General features: G+C 40.2%; 2 protein-coding genes across 6 annotated transcripts; both read left to right on the top strand.

The window, feature by feature from the left end:
* Positions 1-512: 512 nt before the first annotated feature.
* On the top strand, positions 513-2804 carry LOC140367799 (cyclin-dependent kinase 2-associated protein 1). The gene is made up of 4 exons (XM_072454467.1): positions 513-675; positions 1827-1927; positions 2002-2131; positions 2287-2804. The coding sequence occupies exons 1-4, from the start codon at positions 609-611 to the stop codon at positions 2352-2354; spliced, it is 366 nt and encodes a 121-aa protein (XP_072310568.1). The 5' UTR covers positions 513-608; the 3' UTR covers positions 2355-2804.
* Positions 2805-2929: 125 nt separating this feature from the next.
* Positions 2930-11265, top strand: LOC140367722 (M-phase phosphoprotein 9). Of its 5 annotated transcripts, none has more exons than XM_072454334.1 (24): positions 2930-3042; positions 4172-4434; positions 4901-5045; positions 5346-5435; positions 5527-5933; positions 6015-6180; positions 6264-6327; positions 6462-6562; positions 6645-6764; positions 6836-7185; positions 7314-7463; positions 7558-7645; positions 7733-7948; positions 8433-8480; positions 8566-8630; positions 8698-8799; positions 8885-9094; positions 9184-9314; positions 9485-9698; positions 9775-9888; positions 10298-10344; positions 10559-10737; positions 10843-10908; positions 10992-11265. In XM_072454334.1, exons 2-24 carry the CDS (start codon positions 4208-4210, stop codon positions 11091-11093), a joined length of 3402 nt encoding a protein of 1133 aa, XP_072310435.1. In that variant the 5' UTR covers positions 2930-3042; positions 4172-4207; the 3' UTR covers positions 11094-11265. The 5 variants fall into 5 exon arrangements, with proteins under 5 accessions (XP_072310435.1, XP_072310436.1, XP_072310432.1 ...); XM_072454335.1 differs by having other exon boundaries at positions 10301-10344; XM_072454331.1 differs by having other exon boundaries at positions 9485-9694; positions 9768-9888.
* Positions 11266-21126: the final 9861 nt, after the last annotated feature.

Raw genomic sequence — 21126 nt, forward strand, 5'->3', positions numbered from 1 at the left:
TGCGCAGATTTTCCTGTCAAACTTTCAAAATCCCCCTGGCTGCCCTACACTGAATAAAGCTTGCTATTCTTGTCCCTTACATTCTCGTTCTTGCTTAAACACGTTATTAATAAGAATCTTGACTTTCGCAAGCTGCTTTTATCCCCCCCCCCCCCCCCCCCCACAAAAGTTTTGACACTAAAATTATAAATGCACCTCCAGCGCCCGCATTATATAAACCGCTTAACACGCATTTGCTTTATAAAACTCATTCCTAAATAAAAGTCACTTATTGAGGACTTAAAACTATTAATGGCCGGCTCTACACAATTGGGTGTTATTTTGGACCATTTAGTAAAGCTACACTAATAAACGTAATAGTTTTAAATTGCGTTTTTAAATGAAGCGTCTGAACATGAGCAAAAAAAAAAAAAAAATGACGAGCAAACCTGTGTTGATTGTTGCATTTTAAACATCTTTTTGTGATAACCCGCAATGAATCCCGTTAAAAGGACGGTGGGTGTCAATACAAAGTGACGGCCATATTTGCCGGTGCCGCTGTAGTAAACAAAAAGTGAGAGACAGACGCTTCACTGAATTTCGGGTCATTTTTATTTCTTTAATTTACAATGTCTTTGGGAATGTCTCACAAACCCAATGTCCATCAGCATATACCGGGGACTTCTGGGACATCGGGTAAGCGGAAAATGTGGTGTAAATTCAAAGTATCCGCGTGTTTAATCGAGTGTTAAATTCGGGGTCTCGGAGAATACCTGGAGAAAGACCGAGTCGGTAGTTTTTGTCCAGTTATACAGGGTCAGATCCTGGGAGCTAGGCTAATTCATATCCGCCATTATTACAAATGTAAAACGGACGCGATCGTATTGTTTCTCGGCGGACGAGGATTGAGGGATTAAAAAGTGACGTTTTGCAAAGGAGCGCTGTCTGGTCCCGGTCTCGCTGCGCCGCGGGGTGGGCGCTTCACACGGTGACAAAAATGTATCACTTGAGTCTTGAGCCAGCCTTGTTCCGCGTCCTCCATGATGCTCCCACCGAGGAGCTGCTGATTGATCTGCCCGGGGTTTTCTGAAGCTCTGAGGACACCTACTGGACAAACCGTGGCACTGCACTGTTCCCCGGCCTGTGTGATATTATTGGGGGGAAATCAGAAGAAAGACAGAAACGTTTTACTTCCAGGCTTGTGGGCAATTGCTTTACTGAAAAAAATGGATGCCCACAAAGTCGGATGGAAAAAAGAAAGCGGCAATATATGTCCAAAATGCGTTCAGACTGTGGATACCCTAAATGGCCTCCTGTCAAAAGGTCAAAAGAGCCAAGAACGGGACAAAGGGGAAACAGAACTAGGTGCAAAGGAGTTTTTATCCCATATTTGTCAGGACGGTCTGAAAAAACGACATAGGATTTATAGGTAGACCGATATATCGGACCGATATTTGCGCTTTTCACGTATCGGCTATTGGCCCTAATTATCTAGTACAGGCAGATTTTCCGATCTCTTGCTTAAAGAATATACATAAAACTTTATTTTAACACTTTAGTGTGAAGAGAACTCTGCACAAAACGGGACGACACTGCACTTTTTTTTTTTTTTGGTAAAACGGGGGTGTAGATGAGTTTGTAAAGTTAACTTAGGCCTACATCATTTGGGGAAAATCATACAAAAGATTAGCCCATACCATCCCAAAAATATCAGTTTTCCTGGATTCTAGATTCAAGATCGAAACTGATGCCCATACAAAACCAGAATAATTTACTGCAATCAAAAAACGTTGTTTGGTGTTTTGTGGATTTGGTTTACAGGCTTTTAATAATGTTTTTTTATACAGTGGCAAACCTTACATCCGCTTCTGCAGCGAATCTGGCCACATTGCAGTCCTACAGGCCTCTTCTGAGTGATTATGGTCCCCCTACTCTTGGATTCCCCCAGGTATTTACAGGTTGACAATAATCATCTTTTTGTTTGACATACAATTTGCCAAATGTTTTTTTTTCTGCTGTAAGGGTAATACTGGTGGTGGCCAAGTGCCTCAAAACAAATATGCAGAGCTGCTGGCCATCATTGAGGAGCTTGGTAAGGAAATCAGACCTACATATGCTGGGAGCAAAAGTGCAATGGAAAGACTGAAAAGAGGTAAAATGTCAAACTATATTCAGAATGTTTCACTTTGTTATAGGAAAAATATATTTTAAGTGTGTGTGTGTGTTGTGTGTGTTGTGTGTGTTGTGTGTGTTGTGTGTGTTGTGTGTGTGTTGTGTGTTGTGTGGTGTGTGTGTGTGTTCTTTTAGGTATAATCCATGCCAGGGGCCTGGTCCGGGAATGTTTGGCTGAGACGGAAAGGAATGCTCGGTCCTAACCTAAACACACCTGGCTTTAGCATATATTTGCATGGCATTTTTTTACATGGAAAAAATAAAGGGAGAAGGAACCAGAAGAATGGAAGCAACAGTTAAAAAACTCCTTAGAACAATCCATGGCCTATATTTTTCTGGAGTGTCATTTATATTATGTGTGATTTCTTTGTTTTGGGGGGCCCTGGTTCCAACTTTTTGTACTTACTTCATTATGCATGTCTTTGGGCCTGTGGGGTTTTAGTTGATGCTGCATGGCTGTATTAGAGGTAGATGGAAGTTACCATTTTATAGTATTTGATCAGTTTTTCAGGTCACACGACTGAAGGTCAGCTGTGCCAAACATTGTGATTTATTTTGTGGTAAGAATTTTGGTAAAAATGAAAATGCTATAACTTGCATCTTTGTATGTATTTATTACTTGGTGTGATGATTAAATTGTATTTTCAATACAATCGTCATTGTCCATATTTTAATATCTAGATGTTGATAAGGTAAGTTTCTACTGTTACATTAAAATGCACTAAAACAAAATGAGGATTATTTATTTAAACGAGCCAGTCACAACAGAGTGTCAGAGGATTGACCAATGACAGCTGACGCACAGTGACGCTGCTTCACTGCGGCGCTGCAGCCAACCAGCAGAAAGACACTACTCACAAATATGGATGACAGAACGAAACAAACATACGGGTAGGCTTCTATTTACTTATGTTGAGTGCATAGTTCTAACACAATCATTATGTAAAAGCTGTAGTTTCCATCGCTATGTTTGTGACGTTATGTTTTTGATTTGAAAAAAAATCCATGCTAATTTGGCTAACGTTTAGTGGCTAACTATAGGTTGGGTTTAATGTTAATACTAGTTTGTTTTAGTTTTAGCTTCACGTGTTAAAGTGGCTCCAGTAAACCTTGGCCTAATCTGAAGTGATGGGTCAACATCAGAGTTCACAGACGTCACTGTTCTGTTCTAGAATCAGGCATCGATGGCTCACTTGTAAATATTTTGGAATATGTTAATTGCTAGCTAGTGATGCAGTTTATGATTTGAAATAGACAATTTTCTGCATACTTTGTGTAACAAATTACCCACTGGGTAAAACATAGCTGTGTGCAATTAACATGTGGAATAACCGTGTTATTAATTACTCAAAGACAAACTTTCAGTTTCACAAGGCTGTGGATGTAGCCCACCTGTCACTCACTGTGGATGTAGCCCACCTGTCACTCACTGTGGATGCAGGCCCACCACCTGTCACTCATGGTGGATGCAGGCCCACCACTTGTCACTCACTGTGGATGCAGCCTACCTGTCACTCACTGTGGATGCAGGCCCACCACCTGTCACTCACTGTGGATGCAGGCCCACCACCTGTCACTCACTGTGGATGCAGGCCCACCACCTGTCACTCACTGTGGATGCAGGCCCACCACTTGTCACTCACTGTGGATGCAGGCCCACCACTTGTCACTCACTGTGGATGCAGCCTACCTGTCACTCACTGTGGATGTAGGCCCACCACCTGTCACTCACTGTGGATGCAGGCCCACCACCTGTCACTCGCTGTGGATGTAGGCCCACCTGCCAAAGAGTAGGTGGGGAAATGAAGTGTCTGGCTTTGTGTATGAGCATACGGTGGACCTGCTTTAAACCGTAAAGCTCAGAATTTTTTCAACAATAAAATATTTTTTTGTGCTAAACCACATTTGACATATCTGTTTCCGAGTGTACAAAATGAAAATATCTTCAGGTTTAATGTTGCCCACCCTACTCTACATGCTTCGAATCTACTATACTCCTGTAATTCATTGTTCTGTTTAGCTTTCCAACAGGCCCCCTCTGTGTGGTGTCATAAACATGTCCACCGATGATAGTATCTCAGAGGATGTGTCCAGTTCGGGGGCTTTGAGCCACTGCCCTGTTGGTGCTGATGGCGGTAAAGAGAGTGAGACTTCTTTGGTATCTTCTGAAGGGTCTTCGGCCCTGGGGCTCTCCGTCTCTGAGGACAGACACACAACCTCCCACACAACTGGAGGGACTGTACAGTGCAAACCGATGGATATACCAGCACTCAAAAACTTCAGGTGCAGTAGTTAAGATCACAAAACATAACGTGGCTTGTGCTCTTTTTGTTTTGTTCATAAATATAGTTCTTTAATCAAGATCTACAATTTAAAGACCCTCCTTAAACAAACACGGTCCACTGTAAAGCACTTGGGAGTCATTGCATGGTACTTAAAAAAAACAACTTTGTAAATATGAAATTATCACCCAGCCAGGGCTGCGCCAACAAAATTATGCCGTTGTAATCCTGCAGCTCTTATTTGACAGTATTGATGAGTACACAATAGTATTCAATATTCAGAAAATAGCTTAATCATAGACCCTAAAAGGAAGAATGTGGGTTTTTCTGTAGACATGGTATTACTAATTTAATGCTAGTTTTTAGAATAAACTTCTTTATGAATATCCCAAAAAAGATGCCAACCAAGGTTGTTTTAAATGCATGTTGGACACTTTGGACACTGTACCATTTCTGTTTTACTATAGGGAACTTTGTTTGAGTCCTGAAGTATTTGGACATGGGAAGAATCTTCCTTTTATAAATCCAAGCTCCATCGAGACACTAAGAGCCCTGGTGCAGGAGATACGAAACAGCGGAGAGACAAATCCTGAGATCTGGAAGGATTGCGAGGTGCCCTGACACAAATCAAGTGCTACGCATTTTGTCACTCTGTCACCTCAGATGTAGTATATTGTTTTTTTTTTGCTGCAAAACCATTATCTGACTAGTAGCGAGTAACATGCTTATAGCAATGATGTATTGTTTACTCATGTAGTATATTGTATTGTATTGTATTGTACTATATTTCTACTCTAATGTTAAAATATAATTGTGATACACTATTGTATGTTAATATGTTGATGCACATTTGCTATACAGATTGACACATGTAGAAGTCTTATTTTCATGGATTATTACATTTTTCAACAGGGTCGGTGGTTACATCTTTTTCAGCTTGTTGAAAAGCAATATCAAGAGCAAATACTTGCTCAGCAAGAACAATACCAGTGCCAAATTCAGGTGAGCTACGATGACGCAACTCTGTGAGAAACATTATTTATTAACATCTATTAACAGATTAACACTTAATGATGTTTTTATTGGTTCTCAGTTAATTCAGGATGAAATCAAAGCTCTTGTTCAAATCCAAAACCGCCAGGGAAGTTTCAAGCCTTATAAAGAGCTTTCTAACACGGGGGACCATACTTTGCCACCAATCAGTACTCCCTGCTCAAAAAATGATGCCAACCTGGTGGTCCGAGAAGTCACAACAGAGGAACCAGCAGCCACAACGCTCAGTAGTGGTTATGGGACTATGTTTGCATGGGAGACCAGTATTTTTAATTCTGAGTCTGCTCTGGAAGATGAGGTCACTGACTGTGAAAAGAAACTCCACATGTCCCTAAACGCTGAAGACAAATCGTCATCTGTGATCAAATATCAGCAGAAACATTCAAGCACAAAGAAACCTAGCGTCAACAGAATGAGCCAGCAAATTAACCAGCGGCTAACTTCTGGGTATGGTTTTAAAATACATGTAAATCCCAATAGTTTCAACTTTTTCCTTTTATTTTGAAACATGCTCTTTTTTTACTTTAGCACAAACCAGCAACTTACCACCTGGGTACAGATGAACAAATTTAGGCCTAAAAAACCCAAGACTGGGCAATTACCAATGATGACGGCAGAAAACAAGGAGCTACACAACAAGCACATGGAATCCCACCAGCTCAACCAATTTAGGAGTACTGATTCACTAGACCAGGTCCATCAGAGTCTTTTTTGTTGGTGATATTATACTGATTTGATCCCTTTTGCCTAAACGTATCCATCTGTTTTGAATTTTAGAATCAACCAGGCAGCGTCTCTTATGTTCTAAGGAGAAGCGATAGTCTGATTTCTGAAGCATCAGGTAACCTATTGATAACAAATTGGAGCCAAATTTGCAATTCTGTGATGCAATGTGGCTTACTTTAAAGCATTAACTTGAAATAACATATTTTTTTATTACATACATTTGTCTATGCAATTTTCATTCCAAAAAAGGGCTGACCTATTGGCGCCTGCATGAGAATGATCTGTATCACCCTCTGCCGGACAGCTTTGACAGTGGTGTGCACCTATTGAAAGAAGCATCCACGGGTTTTGTAAGTAAGAACTAAATATGAAGACGTTTCATACAAGACTGTTTGTGTAGTGTAGAAACAAGTATTTTGTCTCTTTCTTTAGATGCCTTGTCAACCATCTCAACTGTCTTTGAAGGAGATTTACTGTAACAAACAAACAGATTTCAAACGTGTAGACAGGGATGGTTCTTGTAAATTCACCTCTTTATCGCCACAACCTCAAGTATGTTACAACATTGAGTGGTAGTCTTTCTAACAAGTAAGGTTTTATTTCAAAGTTACATTTTGACTTAGGTGTTGACCTTGGACCCAGCTGTCACCACGCGGCACTCAGATCGTACCTCTGGCTTCACATCGCCCTCTCACTTCAGCAGTCCTTCTTTCTCTACGCCGTCTCATCCAGGCCTCAGAGCTGAAACCCCTCTAACCCCTGACAGTCATAACCCTGGGGACGTGGACTGTATCTCCGATGCCTCCAGTGTTTGCGCAGCTCAACATTCAACTGTGAAGATTCAGGACCAATGGGCCCCTTTCTCCCTGCCTTCCCAGCGCCATGCCTTTCAGCACCAAGCTCCTGTTCATAGAGACCCATCGCAGCAGATGGAGGGCTCTTGTTCACTTGAGGATCCTGTCGTTCTTTCCTTGTGAGTATCGTAACTTTCTATGTTGCTCCACAAATACAGTCATCTTAATTAATGATTTGCATAAGACCAACACTACACATGTATGTATATGTGCTGAATTATACTAATTATCAGCTTTGTCTCTCTAGACTAAGACAGAACTTGAGAGAGAAACACTCGAGGCATGTGGCTGATCTAAAAGCGTACTATGAATCTGAGATCCAAAATCTTTTAGACAAACTCAGACTCAAAGATCTACCCAAGGACATAGAAAAAAACAACCAGGCTCTCTCTGAAAGGTTTGTTAAATATCTTCATGTACGTTCTTAAGTTGTACACGACTTGTAATTATGTAGTGTATACAGTTTTTAAATATCACTCTCACTCCGTCAGATGCCAACATTTGGAGAAGGCTCTGGCCGATGCAACAAGTCGCATTCAAGAACTTGAGGCAAATAACAGTTCTCTGGAGAAAAAAATTGTATGTCATTGTTATTACTGTATAGGGTTTTTGTATTTTAGAAATGGTACATGTATGGTTATTTTTACTGTGTCTTCACTCCTGCAGATTGAATTGTCTGAGCGTTATGCTGGAGCTGGTGCTACTGTCAAGTCTTTGCAGAAAACACTGGAAGAAGACAAATGTTCAACTAAAGAGAAAGATGCATTGGCCGCCAGACTCAGGAGTCGAATACAACAGCTCGAAGAGGAAGCACAGAAGGCAGAAAGAGAGGCAGATGAAAAGAAGACACAGCGGGAGAGGGAATACAAGATGCTTCAAGATGTAAGTGTCAAAGGAACACAAAGACTATTCACCACAGTCCGCTCCGACTTTTACTTCTGACTGCTACTGACCATTTCATCGTGAATGCATTTCCGTTAAGCAGGAAATCCATTTGTTTCAGCTGAGAACTAGATAAAAGTCTTATATTCGCTATATTATTATATAATGATGGTAATATTTATATTTATATAATATATAAAGGGAACAAGCGGTAGAAAATGGATGGATGGATGGTAATATTTGGTATTTGTGTAAAAGATGGAACGTTCATATGCACCAACAAGTCAACAACGCACTGTTTCTCTGGGCTGCCTGAAAACACCTTTGAAGTTTATAACTTATCTGCTGGAGAGACTGGCAGCTTTATCCAAAATCACACAATCAGAAACAGAGCTCTAGATAATGGTGCTTTGAATAAGGTGAATGATACAGTTTCAGTTGGTTCAGTGATTAACCATTCTTTAAATATCCACACATCTCTTAGCTACTTGGAGAATATGACTGTCTGGTGAAAAAGCATGAAGGCCTGAAGGTACTCATCATCATTAACTATGCAATCAGCTCTTGGCCACTTGAAGAATCTCTAATTATCAATCTGCTTTTTTCATCATGTGTAGAGCAACCTGTTCTCAACTGAGAACAAGCTTGTTGCCGCCTGTGGGGAGATATCTGAACTCAAGAGGTTAGCTTATCAAATTAAATGATTTGCCTTGCATTTGTGTTAATTTATTTTTGTTTCAATCAACTAGAATCATTTCTAAACTGGAGACCCAGGTGAAACAACTTGACCATGAGAACCAGGCTAGAGGCCGCCATTCTTTGGGCCGTAACACCCAGCCCTCTGGAGCGGGGTAAGAAAGCTAGCTTTACTTGTATGAAGTTTGTTGAAAAAAGTATTTTTGATATGTCACTGGCCTTTGATTTTTGTGTTTGCAGCCTGTTCCACCATCCTGATCTGCTTCTGTCACCAACTAAACGAAATGCTCAGCCAGATGTCATACATACCTTTTCTCCAATTGAGCAGATGAATAATGGCACAAAGTCACTTTTGACAACACAATCAGCAAAATCTCCATTTAATAAGTGTGATAATTTATTATCAGTAAATGAATGTCCTGGTGACATTGCAACTGATGGAAGTTGGAAGTATGTATTCCCGGTACTTTGTGTAATATGTTTTTAGTGTGGATAGACACAAATATATCCAATATATTAACATTGTTTATTTTCTCAAGTAGCCCAGATTGTGAAACTCAGTCGAGACTTCAAGACCTTTCCCGAAAGCCAGGCTCAAGTTTTTTAACTCCCATGATGAGAGCCCTGATTGAACTGGAGGAGACCCGAGCCACACAAAGTCGTGCACCTTGTAAGAAATAAACATTTAAATCTTAAAACGTTGTTTATACCAGATGGCACAGAGCACATATTTCGCAGTAGTTAACTCAAATAAAATTGAAAGAAGATGTTCTTGATTCTTAATGGTACAGTCCAATCCTATGAACATGTCATGGCAACAATCACAATCTTTTTACACAGGGGTGGACAATTCAATTTCCACTGTTGGGTTTGTGGAACGGAGACTTAAAGCTCCAATACAGGATCAGGACATCCTTCAGGATTTGGCAAAACCTCTGAGTCGAGTGGAAAAAGGCAGCGTCAGAGCTCTCCAAAGAAGTCTGTCTCCAGAGAGTCATAGGTCATCCTCTTTGCCTCCTCAACGCATCGCGGCAGCCCCAAATACGCCCAGTATGTATTCTATCTTCCTAGAACCGTAGTAAAACCTGATTAAAAACTATTTACAATTTCATATTTCTTCCAGCAAAAAGAGAGACCCTACTTATTCCCTTGTCTGCAAAATCCAGTCCAAAACGCTGTCCTACTGAGAACTTCTCTACTGCTTTTGGTCATTTGATGCCCAGAGAGGAACATTTGCCACACAGGTAAACTCCTAAACAATAATGCTTTGATTATTATTTTCATTTTCATTTCTAGTATTGACATGCTACTTCCTGCGTTTAGTGACTAAAGTAAGTGTAATTCTTCCATTAATTTAGTCACAACAAAAGTCACACCAATCTGAGAAAGTAAGAGCTTTTCTGTTCAATAAAGACTCGACGTGTTACATTATGCAGCGGTGGCACTTAGACAGTCCTGTCATTAACCAGTAATTATCCATTATATAATGGGATGCCCTTATGTATTTAAATAAGTGGTGCCTTTTTGGTGATTGGTCCTCCTTGAACATGAGATCTGTATCTCAGTAGGACTTAATTGCAAAATAAATCAACTATTGTGATGACTGCATAAACTGGATTCTGGATTGCTGTTTACTGCTCTTTTCTGTTGCAGCAGACCCAAGAAAAGGCTTCACTTCACATCAGCAGACATTGATCATGGTAAAATATACTTTACAATATAAAAAGTTTTAGGGCTGCAGCTATCGATTATTTTAGTAATTGAGTAATCTATCGATTTTTTCTTCGATTAATCGAGTAATCGGTAATTTTTAAAATACATTCTGTAAAGCATTTATCGGTGGCTGTATTTTGCCGTTTTGTGGCGTTGGCAAATTAATATTGAGATATTGTCTCTGAATGTTATGATTACTAGGACAGCGTCCTTTAAATTGCCCAAGTGGTGTCCTGCCCCTTGAAATAAACCCCCAGCTGGACTGGGACAGACAGCGGAGTGTACGAGACGAGAACACAGGATCACCCAATTTGGACCGACAGTTGTCACTGTCTGAGGCAGAGAGACTATTTGATGATCTCACACAGGAGAAACTTCAGGTGGGGATGATATGATACAATAATGAACGCTGTATGTCTGAATGTATCATTTAATATCTAAAACAGTATTTAGAACATAATAACAAAAGATTGTCTTTTGGGCAGATTGAGGCAGCGTTGAGCCGAATGCCTGGAGCAGGCAGGCACAGCCTGCAAACACGGTTAGATGAGGTAAGCTTCAAATACATGCATTTGTACTATGGCTCAAGTGTGTGAAGACTTTTGCCAATGAATGGTCTGCATAAACTCTCTAGGTAGCCTTGGAGAATCGTCTGGAGAGACTGAACCAGGAGCTTGGATCTCTTCGCATGACTCTGAAGAGATTTCATGTCCTTCGCTCTTCTGCCAACTTATAACAATGTCACAAACTGCAATTTGGATGTGACAATATCATATCATGATTTTTTTCTAAACTGAATGTCAATCTGTACAGAAAGCCAGTTTTATATATTTTTACTCTGGGATTTTTATGTTTAAAATATATTTTTGGAGTGTATTTTATATTGTCTTAAATTCTAACGTAACATGCTTGTGCCACTGAATTTTTAATATTAACATGATATTTCCATGAAAATACATTTCACAGTAAATGGCAAACTTGAATACATTTTATTTTAATGTATTAATGACATTATGATTATTTATGTCCTTTATGTATTCATTTTTGTGGCAATTGTAATTTTATGGTACAAATTTCACCATCTTGGCCATTCACTATTTTTAAAGTAGTTATTGCCATATATTGTTTTTCCTTTTATTTTCATTCCATAAAACATTACCCAAGTGCTTTAATCAGCAAATAGCACATGCACTTTTAACGCCACTGTTCAATGCTTATGCATGCAGCTTCGCAGCTTTAGTAAGAAGATTCAGAATAATAATATTACTTTAATGGAACTGTTTTGCATAATGTAAACATTATTAAACATTGTGTTAAATAAATATTCACAGTGCATAAAAACAATTTACATTCATTTGAAGCGTGTGGACGATAGAGATCCACAAGGTGGCGCTGTTTTTTGTCTCAAACATTTAATAGATCCACGGTCTCCTCCGATGTCTTTTCTCCTGAAGTCTTCATATCATTGCTGACCAGACACTGGCCGCACGGACAGTGTCGGGGCTCACGGAGACACCGGGGCCGTATAGTGATGTGCAGCGGGACCATGAGCGGGACGAGCGGCCACCCCGAGCCCCGGGCGCGGTGACTGCGAAGCGGACACATTAGGACGGCTCTACTTGTAGCAAATAGAGGGAAACGACCGAGTGATCGTTTCGGACGTTTCTGATGAGAACAGAGTCTGAAGTAATGAACTGCCTGAAAATATGTTCAAAAAGACGACTTGAAACAGGAGGAGCGGGACAAATCCACCCAGGGGCCGCTGCAGGTGAGTGTGGATGATGGACCATGCAAACGCAGCTGTCGTGGATGTGAAACCATATTAGTGCGTGATGACAATTAGACAGGTTTATACAGGCATTATTGTTCAAACTGGGCTTTATTTTATGACCATGTATTCATTTATTCATCCCTGTGAAGAAACGCAGCCGCCTTCAATTGTTTTGACATCTGCGTGTACAATGTACAGTAATGTTCAAGAACTAAAGTTGGAAAGTACCAGAATGAATTTTAATATTTTAATTTGTTACCCTAATTTCGTGTTGTTGTTATGATTATGATTATCATTTACTAAATTCTTCTTTTGGGTGGAGCTTAAGTTTATGTTTGTTGCCCCTCTGGCCTGTTTCTTCCATCCATAGTTGATTGTGCATGGATTTAATATCTGTTATGGAGAGAAAATGTCGCCCCACAGGATCTGATTATCTGGCCAAAATGATTAAGTTTGCTTTTAATGTTGTTCGGAAGTAGCACTGCAGAAAGAATGAGTCATAGTATTGATTGTTGCTCCCTGCTGGCTCCTTGCAGGCTTTATTTCCTCCTCTTCGCCCCCTCCCCCAGTGCTCTGTCTGTGTATCTGTATCTCAAGTCACACTATTTATTTTGTATCATCTATGTATTTGAATAGGGATGCAACAACACTATTGAATTCAACACGATCCTCACAAAACAATAGGTCTACTTGTGAATACACGCACATCCATCCATCCATCCATCTTCTTCCGCTTATGGCCGGGTCGTAGGGGCAGCAGTCTTAAGCAGGGAATCCCAGACTTCCCTCACCCCAGACACTTCATCCAACTCTTGAAATTCTGTCCACAAAGCACATGTGGACTGGTGGGGCAAACTCCCATGAACCCTCGAGCATCCGATGGAGAGTATAGAGCTGCTCCAGTGTTCCACGACCAGGACTATTGGTCAGATTCTCCTCTCCAGTACCCTGGAATAGACCTTACCGGGGAGGCTGAGGAGTGTGATCCCGTGATCCCTCTGATCACCATCCGGTCTGCCAGTCCAGAGGCATTGCCCCCGACCGCCACGCCATGTTGCAGGGACGTGTCAGCCAAGATAGTCCTACAACATCCAGAGACTTCAGGTACTCAAGATGGATCTCATCCACCCCCGGAGCCCTGTCACTGAGGAGTTTGCCAACAACCTCAGTGACTTCAGCAGTATACATTCCAAAGTGTGGCAATACAGGAAGAAAAGGGCTCTATAAAGGACTAATTCTTCTATGTTCGAAAAGAGAAGACATTGTGTCATTTAAAGCTCAACTTGAAATCCTGCGTTTCATCAAAAAAATAGACTGAAGTAAAGGCATTTTCTTTATTATAGGTGTTTTTATAGCACAAAAGAAAACTTGAAAAACATGCATCCTCGCTGTGATTTCCATAGACCTGACTTTTAACTTTTTTAAATGTGAAAATTTCTGGTAGAAGGTCTATCACCTGCTTGTCTCCATGGATATGTGTTCTTACTTTGCCTTATGCAGTGCAAAAAAGTTTGGCAGGTGGTTGCTTTAATAAAATGTTATGTTTATTGGTAATCAGCATAAAATAATAAACATTTGTTTATTTTCCTTCTGAGACCTCATATGTGTCTAAATCATTTCATTGGGTCGCATTCATTCTTCAAGTCCTTTTAACTGACCACATCACACTCAAGAATTCAATAATGGCACCACTTTCAGAGGCTATTGTGAAAAGATATAACTTTGTACCTGTATTTGGCCAGATTTTTCAGAGGACTATTTTCTGGGGTCCAGCCCACAGTTTTGTTATTTAAATTAGTATTTTAAACTGTAATACATCCAATATCCACAAACAGTTTGTAGTGTACTATTCAACAGAAATCTACAGTTTCACTGAAGTAAATAAAAAAACATTGCGCTGTCACGTTCAAACAGGACTAGAGCAAAGACAAGCCCATGTTGATCATATCAGTAGATCTTCCACTAGTCTTTGTCATAGACCAAGACTAGTGTTGGTCTATTTGGGTCACATCAGGCTTAAACCACATCTTAAACAGGATATGAACCAAGACTATAAGGTCTTAAATATAAATGGGATTACATCTGATTCTGTTGGAGACAAATGCATCTTACTAAGCAATGTGGTCCAGCCCATGGCCCATTTGCTGTGACGGCCTGGACCATTGAGCTTGGGGCTAATTCATGGCATCTCCCTTGCCATTCATGGTAGACCAGAGATGACGCGCTTGCCAGAGCAAAGTGGTCCGGCCCATGGCCCACTTCATGATGGGCTGGAGCATATTGCTTAGTTGGCCGGATCTGGCCGCCAATTGAATTGATGGATGTTAGATGACATCACAACATGCTACAGGCCAATAATATTTAATACAGATGGGGGCAACTAAAAGTAATTCTGTTAAAATAAGTTAATGAGTCTAGTCACTGATAGAAATCATCAGATTTAACATTTGTGAATTTACCTTTTAGATACTGTATATCATTTCAAATTATGATGTAATCATTAGGGGATTCTGGCGAATGGGGCATAATCAAGTTCTAGAATCTGAAGACCACCTGCTGTAGGGATTCTACAATGTTGTGATGTCACATGAATCCAAACTATATATTGTGACACGCGTATCGCTATGTATCGAATCGTGAGAAAACTGTATCATTCTTCTAGCCCTATCCTTCAGTGTCTTTGCCCTCCACTTTGTTTTTAATTTGCAGTTAAGACAGTCCGTGTTCACAGTAGAGACGGCCTGCCAGCAAACCAAGACATGCATACCCTTAAGAGCAGAGCTCATTCTGGAAGAAGGAGCCAAGAGAAAGGCGGGAGTGGGGGCTTGTCACGTCATAGAGTGTGTGAAATCTATTTTTAGCAGTGTAAACAGAGGAATTCCAGCTCACTTCGCAGTCAGGCCAATGTAGTAGAAGGAGGATAGAAAGGCAGGGGTGAATGAATGGCACTTCAAACTGTGTCCCTGCGCTGTCACTGAGCCACCCACAGGCTCAGACTGAGGGACAAGTGTCATTAAATAGACTTCATTACTGTTCACAGTCTGCCACTTTCTCTTTTGGACTGTTACACATCCATGCATATGTGATACTTCTCTCTCGTGGAATAACAGGCAGGCAGGACCCTTTTCAGTTGGCATGCATTTGTTTTAAATTTAGGTTCATTTGCATCTTTAACAGACAGGGTTATGGTCCCAGCTGCTTCAGAGGTTGTGCAAGACCAAGGCAGAAAGATATGGTTACATTATACTTGCACTCAACACTTTGTCTAATTAACATGACCTTGTCTTTGTTCAGATCCAGTGATGCGTTGTTTATACATTAAACATTTACACATTATGCATGACTATAGGGATTCAGTCTGGAGCTTAATTAAAACCAGAATTCAATCCATACAGAGTAAAAAGTCAGTGAAAATGTATTTAGAAGTTTGTGTGGTAGTAGAGCACACATAGTTGCCTTTCATACTGCAATAGTTTGTTTTATTGAAAAGCATTTCTAACAAAAATAGATTTAGCTTGAGTTTTAACTGACACATGTGAAACATTTGCAACTGCGTGTGACTGATAAAAAATGTAATACCTCAATTATTCACACAATTATACATTTATGGTTATTATAAACCTTGTTGCTCATGAAGTTGGAATAAAACATTTGATCCAGAATGAGTATGTAGAGTCTGTGAAAGTGATAATTGATTTGTACTAAGAACACAGTTAGGAATGTGTCTGATGATGAAACTCATGCATTTAATGGGCAACAGTGCTATTTTTACACCAAAAATCTATTCTGGAGTCATCAGGTGACTGAAATATCATGTAAACAGTTACATCTGATATGCGTAATCTGATTTCTTCCGGATTGTGCTGATGTTGATAAGGCAAATTATGCAACAACAAAAAAGGACAAACTGACGTGGCAAAGACAAAAATGAAAGAGAGAATGTTCGAACGCGTCTTTCTAAAATTAATTACACTTTGTCTTCCAAATACAACACTTGCAATACAAAGTCTTTGATTAGCTGACGCACACAAAAATCTGATCTAATTATTGAGTTATCAGATTATTCTAGTTACCAGTATTTGATTTTTACTGGCCATGTTAATGTACCCATTGTAATTAATGTATTTGACTTTACCATTTAGCATTTGTCTTGCCTTTGAATTATAAAAACACACAGATTAGATCTATTTGAGAAGCCTCCCCATAACCTTACTTATATCCCGCTGTTGTTGGCCCACCACCCCCATCACCTCGCCCCTGGCCCCCACCCTTTGCAGCCCAGAGCTAAAAATAGACTGTCCTCTCATCACGGAGCGCTCACGTCAGGGCCCGGTTCACTCTCATTTGCAGCCCCCGCCGCTTTTCATGTCGTGATGTGTGTTTTTCAGTGACAGGTGGGAACATACAATGAAGCCGTCATTATTATATCGACAGTCTTTACAATATAATAGAATAGACCCACAAGTTATATATGCACTCGCGTTGAATGAGGAAGGCGGCTTCTCACAATGGAAAACAGAACATGCACAAACAGGTGTGTTAAAACAATGTGGAGGTGTCACTTTGCACATGTTGTTGTCGGGGGATGATTGCAAACATATGTCGGGTTTGTTTTATACATTATTACATATTTGTGTCCAATCACTTCACTGCTCCTGTCCTGTCCTGTCACCACTTTGAGTCGTAGATTGTGATGTTGTGAAGCCCTGAAATAGTGTGTCAAGTTAATATGAGCTATAGAGGGCTATGCCATTAGACAAATCTTACTTTATGTGTGATCCAATAGTTTAAAATAGTCAAAACCTCTTTCTATTTCTATTTTTGCTATTGTAATAAATGGCCAAAAGCCGCCTGGCGTTGCAGTGCTTTTTTCAGGATGTAAAAAAAGTCCCACTCTGATATAACGAGGAGGAGCCATTATCATCTCTGGAAATTAACTTATGAATTGTGAATGTTTTGCACTGATTGATGGTTGTGTGTTTTTTGTTTTAAATATAGACACTGTACACTGGGAATGCCGGCAGGCTCCTGTTCAGTGCCAGTGTCCCCTCCTTTGCAAATACCACCAGCCTCATTATAACCCGTGTGTGCGTCTGCTGTTTATTATGGGCAGGATGTTTGAGCAGCATCATGAGTGCAGGGGAGCTGGGCTTGACAAGATCACAAATTAACAGTGCACATCGGACCAGATGTTTGAAGTTGTGTGTGGTACAAACGAGGAGAGACTTAATTCTGTTATAGTTGTGTTCTGCTGATGATCAGGCAGAGTGTGTCTGCTGTGGGCTGGGCAGCCATCAACAAGTCATTTCATTTGGAGGATGTACTGTAAATCCACGCTGATAATACTCAGAGCTTAGGGCGGAGGGACAACATGTGGCTATGGCTCATTCAGATTCTCCTGACTGACAGCTGATGTAATCCAGCTGAAACTCACCCTTTTGTGAATGTTATAAATGCCTTTACATATTTTATCGAAGTAAAAAACACCCTGAATTTAGACACATAATCCTAGTTGAAACTAAATGCAGTGGCATAGCTTGAAATCTTCTTGAGCTGTAGCTAGGATCTTCAATGCACGGCATAGAAAGGTTGTTACATGTTATAAATGTGTAGTTCTTTTAAATGTGTGTATATATAGCTGATGATGAGTTGTTTCATATGTAGTCCAACATGGGAAATGCATGCCAAATATATTACTTCATTTTCTACTCAAATGTGTGGCCCGGGCGGAGTGTATGGCCCAGCTGGCTCATTTACATGTAGGCAAAGCACAGACATAAGGGAACACTGGTCACGACACCTGACAAAGAGATGCATAATCATTAGAGCAGGTGATCTGGGGCTCAGTGGTGATTCATATTTTCCTTCTGACTCTACAGTTTGACTTTGTCTGCCTGCAGTCTGGCCTTTATGGTTTTATTCGCATTAACATCCCACTAACAATCGCATTAGCTCTAATACTACACATACACCTCTTCTTACTGTTAATCAAAATTAACCAATACTGGAACAGAGAGAAACGGAGAAGACAATCAATCTAGTGGGCTGCACCAGTGACTTGCTGCATCACAACAAACCCTGCGAATCAGGCTGCAGCCTCATCCGTCTCCATGGTAACAGAGCTTCCTCAGTACAGAGGAGGAGGAGACAGTGAGCGAGAAGAGAAAATGGGAAAGAGGTGACTGCTGCTGGAAGCAAGGTAGAGCCAAGGGGGTCGAATCAATATCTTCTCCAATTTCGCTGTGAGGTTTTAAGCGACGTGGCACTGGTTCATTTCAAAGAAGGGCAGCAAGGTGTTTTGGAGCAGGCACGCAGAGGAGACATGGAGGAAGCTGGGGAAGGGTGCGTGGACTGCAAAATGCGGGCGAACAATCTGCAGTGACAGCTCCTGAGACTGGTGCATGGGCTGGGTGGTTGTACCGAGCTCCTGTCATCTGTCAGGTAAACAAACGCAATGTGGGAAAAATGAAGAATTACAACGGCAGCAATATCATCTGTTGTTGCAGATGGATGCCTGATGGGATCTGCAGGTGGTTTGTACACGACAGGAGCCTTGTGGGGTTCATATATTTGTGTGGTAGCTTTAAACTGCCAACCAAGACTGATCTGATTTATGATGCAGCAAAACATGGAACATACACTTAATCGATCATAAAACTACGCTGGTATGTTGCTGTGAACGAGAACTGAAATAGGCCTCATGCTTAGTTGTCGCACCACACTTTGTTAAAAGATTTTGAATGTAGTCTTTGAGTCTTAGTTTGCAGCAGTGAATATTTTAACCAGGTCCCATCAGACACTCAAGATATTAAAACTTTTATATTGCGTTTTAACTAAATAGGATATGATCCAACGGCTTGTTGCATATATATTTTTAAAGGCTACTACTGCTGTGTGGCATTCTCAGATAAGGTAGGGTCTTGTGATAATGAATTAAAATCTAATAAGACTCTGATAAAGAGGAAGATTTCATTTAAGCAACACTGACTGTAACTTCAGCTCAGGAGGAAGTATCAGAAAACGACTGCTGACTGCATAATTCTGCTGCCAACTGGTTTATTTCTGTTCTGCCTGAGACAACACATTTGTCAGAAGATTATATTTGTGTCAGAGCTGCTGTCCCGTTAGTGTCACAGAGCTCTGTTTTGCTCCATCGATAAGATCCCACACTGCGCCTTTCTCTGTAACAACTTGTGCAGGCAATAGTTTTCTCTTTTTAAATGTGACCTGAATTTTAGAAGTTTGTCTGAACAATTAAGTTTTAACCTTTTCATTTCCTCAATACATGCTCTATTTCTAAATCAGTGTAGTATAGTTTAGGTGTAGTTGTAGAATAGTCAGTCCTACAGAACAAATGCTGGATACGGTTAATGTGTGTGGCAACAGAACGTGGGGACGACCAGGACCAGTGATGCGTTTAATGGGCCGGAGCGGCTTCTCTTTCTGCTGTTGGTGTTTTGCTTAATTTACTTTTTCCCTGCTGCCACCAAGGCTGTGCCGAAGAGCAGCCATTTTAGGGTCATGTATATGCTCACAGTCTGAAATAGGCACCGGTGTGGATACTTTTAAATGTCCATAATCACTCGTTGTTCAATGTCAAGTGATATTTTTTCAACCTCTCTTGGCTTAGTTGCAAGGAAATGGATACTACAATATACCGATCTAAACAGTCCACCCTTATTTAGTGTTTCTGAGAGTACAGCGATATACACAATATAAGCCTAGTATTTTAACAGGTACTTGAAGGGTTCCTGTTAGTTGTTATATTTGTATATTCACAGGTGTGAGTTGTATCTTTTGTTCAGTACATGTAACCAAAACAATGCTGAATGTTTGTTTTGGAGTACTGATCTTATAAAAGCTTCACTTCAACCTGTGGTTTAAGTTGCTGAAGGCCATGCATTATGAATGTACTGGATAACACACACACACACACACACACACAGACAGACAGACAGACAGACAGACAGACGCACACACACACAGACACAGACAGACACACACACAGTTCTGTTATTCTGTTACAGACACGGAAAGATGATACCTTATCTTCTACTCTGTAAACTGCCTCTGTCTTAATTATACCCATGAATGTACTATACTTGTCAAGGAGCATCAACGTTAACTGAAGTATGAACTGTTAAACTAATATAGGAAGTATGCCTTTAAGAACAAGCCTGTGGAAGTCTAAACTACAAAATAAGATATTATGCTGCTTAGATAATTACAGACTCTGTTTGTGAACAAATCTTGAAGACCCTTTAGAGCCATACAGAAAAACAACTGAAAAACTGAAAGGGGAAAATAAGGCATATATGATATACAGTAATCCAAAGAAAACATCCCATTTGGTCCAAAGTCTATAAAATCTGTCAAATTTTCGAATTAAGTCTAGATGTGATTTCTTTTCCTTTTTCTGTACATCAATTATAATGTCAGTCCATTCCTTAATTGTTTAGGCACTTTGTGGACGTATTTCAATGCAATATACAGTTTTCACAGTGTTTTCACAATATTTATATTAAAAAGGATGTAACAATATCCAAATCTCTGTACAATATTACCACGATATTAGACAATACAATATTTATTGTGATATCATGAACAGAACTATAGATATTGTACGTTTTCCTTGTACGACAAGCTGCTGAAAATGACTGATATATTCCAAAGACGTAAAATACAAAAGTGCAATTATGTCTTCATGATGTCTGCACTGAAATGGTCTATTGTGGCCCCTCAGATGTTTTGCTCAAACAAAACAATTTAAGGCCAAAGGAGCTTTTCACAAACAAAATCACAATATTTTGGTTATTGTATACTCTAAAGTCTAGGCGTGAATCAGTAAGCCCATTAAATCTGCCTCTTATTAGATTGCACCTGTCTTGTGACCCCAGTCTGGTCATTGCTCCAAACAGATCCCAGTGGTAAACTTCATCTAGATGTTGAATGAAAGTAGTCGATTTTATTCATAAGGTGACCGGGTGCGACCATTAAA

The sequence above is a fragment of the Eucyclogobius newberryi genome, unplaced genomic scaffold (assembly GCF_026437365.1).
Source record: "Eucyclogobius newberryi isolate DKJ021-1_F unplaced genomic scaffold, fEucNew1.0.hap1 SCAF_2, whole genome shotgun sequence".
NCBI lineage: Eukaryota > Metazoa > Chordata > Actinopteri > Gobiiformes > Gobiidae > Eucyclogobius > Eucyclogobius newberryi.

Excerpts from the sequence above, each read along its gene's own strand:
- LOC140367799 (XM_072454467.1), top strand. The coding sequence starts at position 609 with ATGTCTTTGGGAATGTCTCACAAACCCAATGTCCATCAGCATATACCG. Across the intron at positions 676-1,826 it reads GGGGACTTCTGGGACATCGG|TGGCAAACCTTACATCCGCT; the intron begins GTAAGCGGAAAA and ends TTTTTTATACAG. Across the intron at positions 2,132-2,286 it reads AATGGAAAGACTGAAAAGAG|GTATAATCCATGCCAGGGGC; the intron begins GTAAAATGTCAA and ends GTGTTCTTTTAG.
- LOC140367722 (XM_072454331.1), top strand. The coding sequence starts at position 4,208 with ATGTCCACCGATGATAGTATCTCAGAGGATGTGTCCAGTTCGGGGGCT. Across the intron at positions 9,889-10,297 it reads GAGGAACATTTGCCACACAG|CAGACCCAAGAAAAGGCTTC; the intron begins GTAAACTCCTAA and ends TTTCTGTTGCAG. Across the intron at positions 10,345-10,558 it reads ATCAGCAGACATTGATCATG|GACAGCGTCCTTTAAATTGC; the intron begins GTAAAATATACT and ends TATGATTACTAG.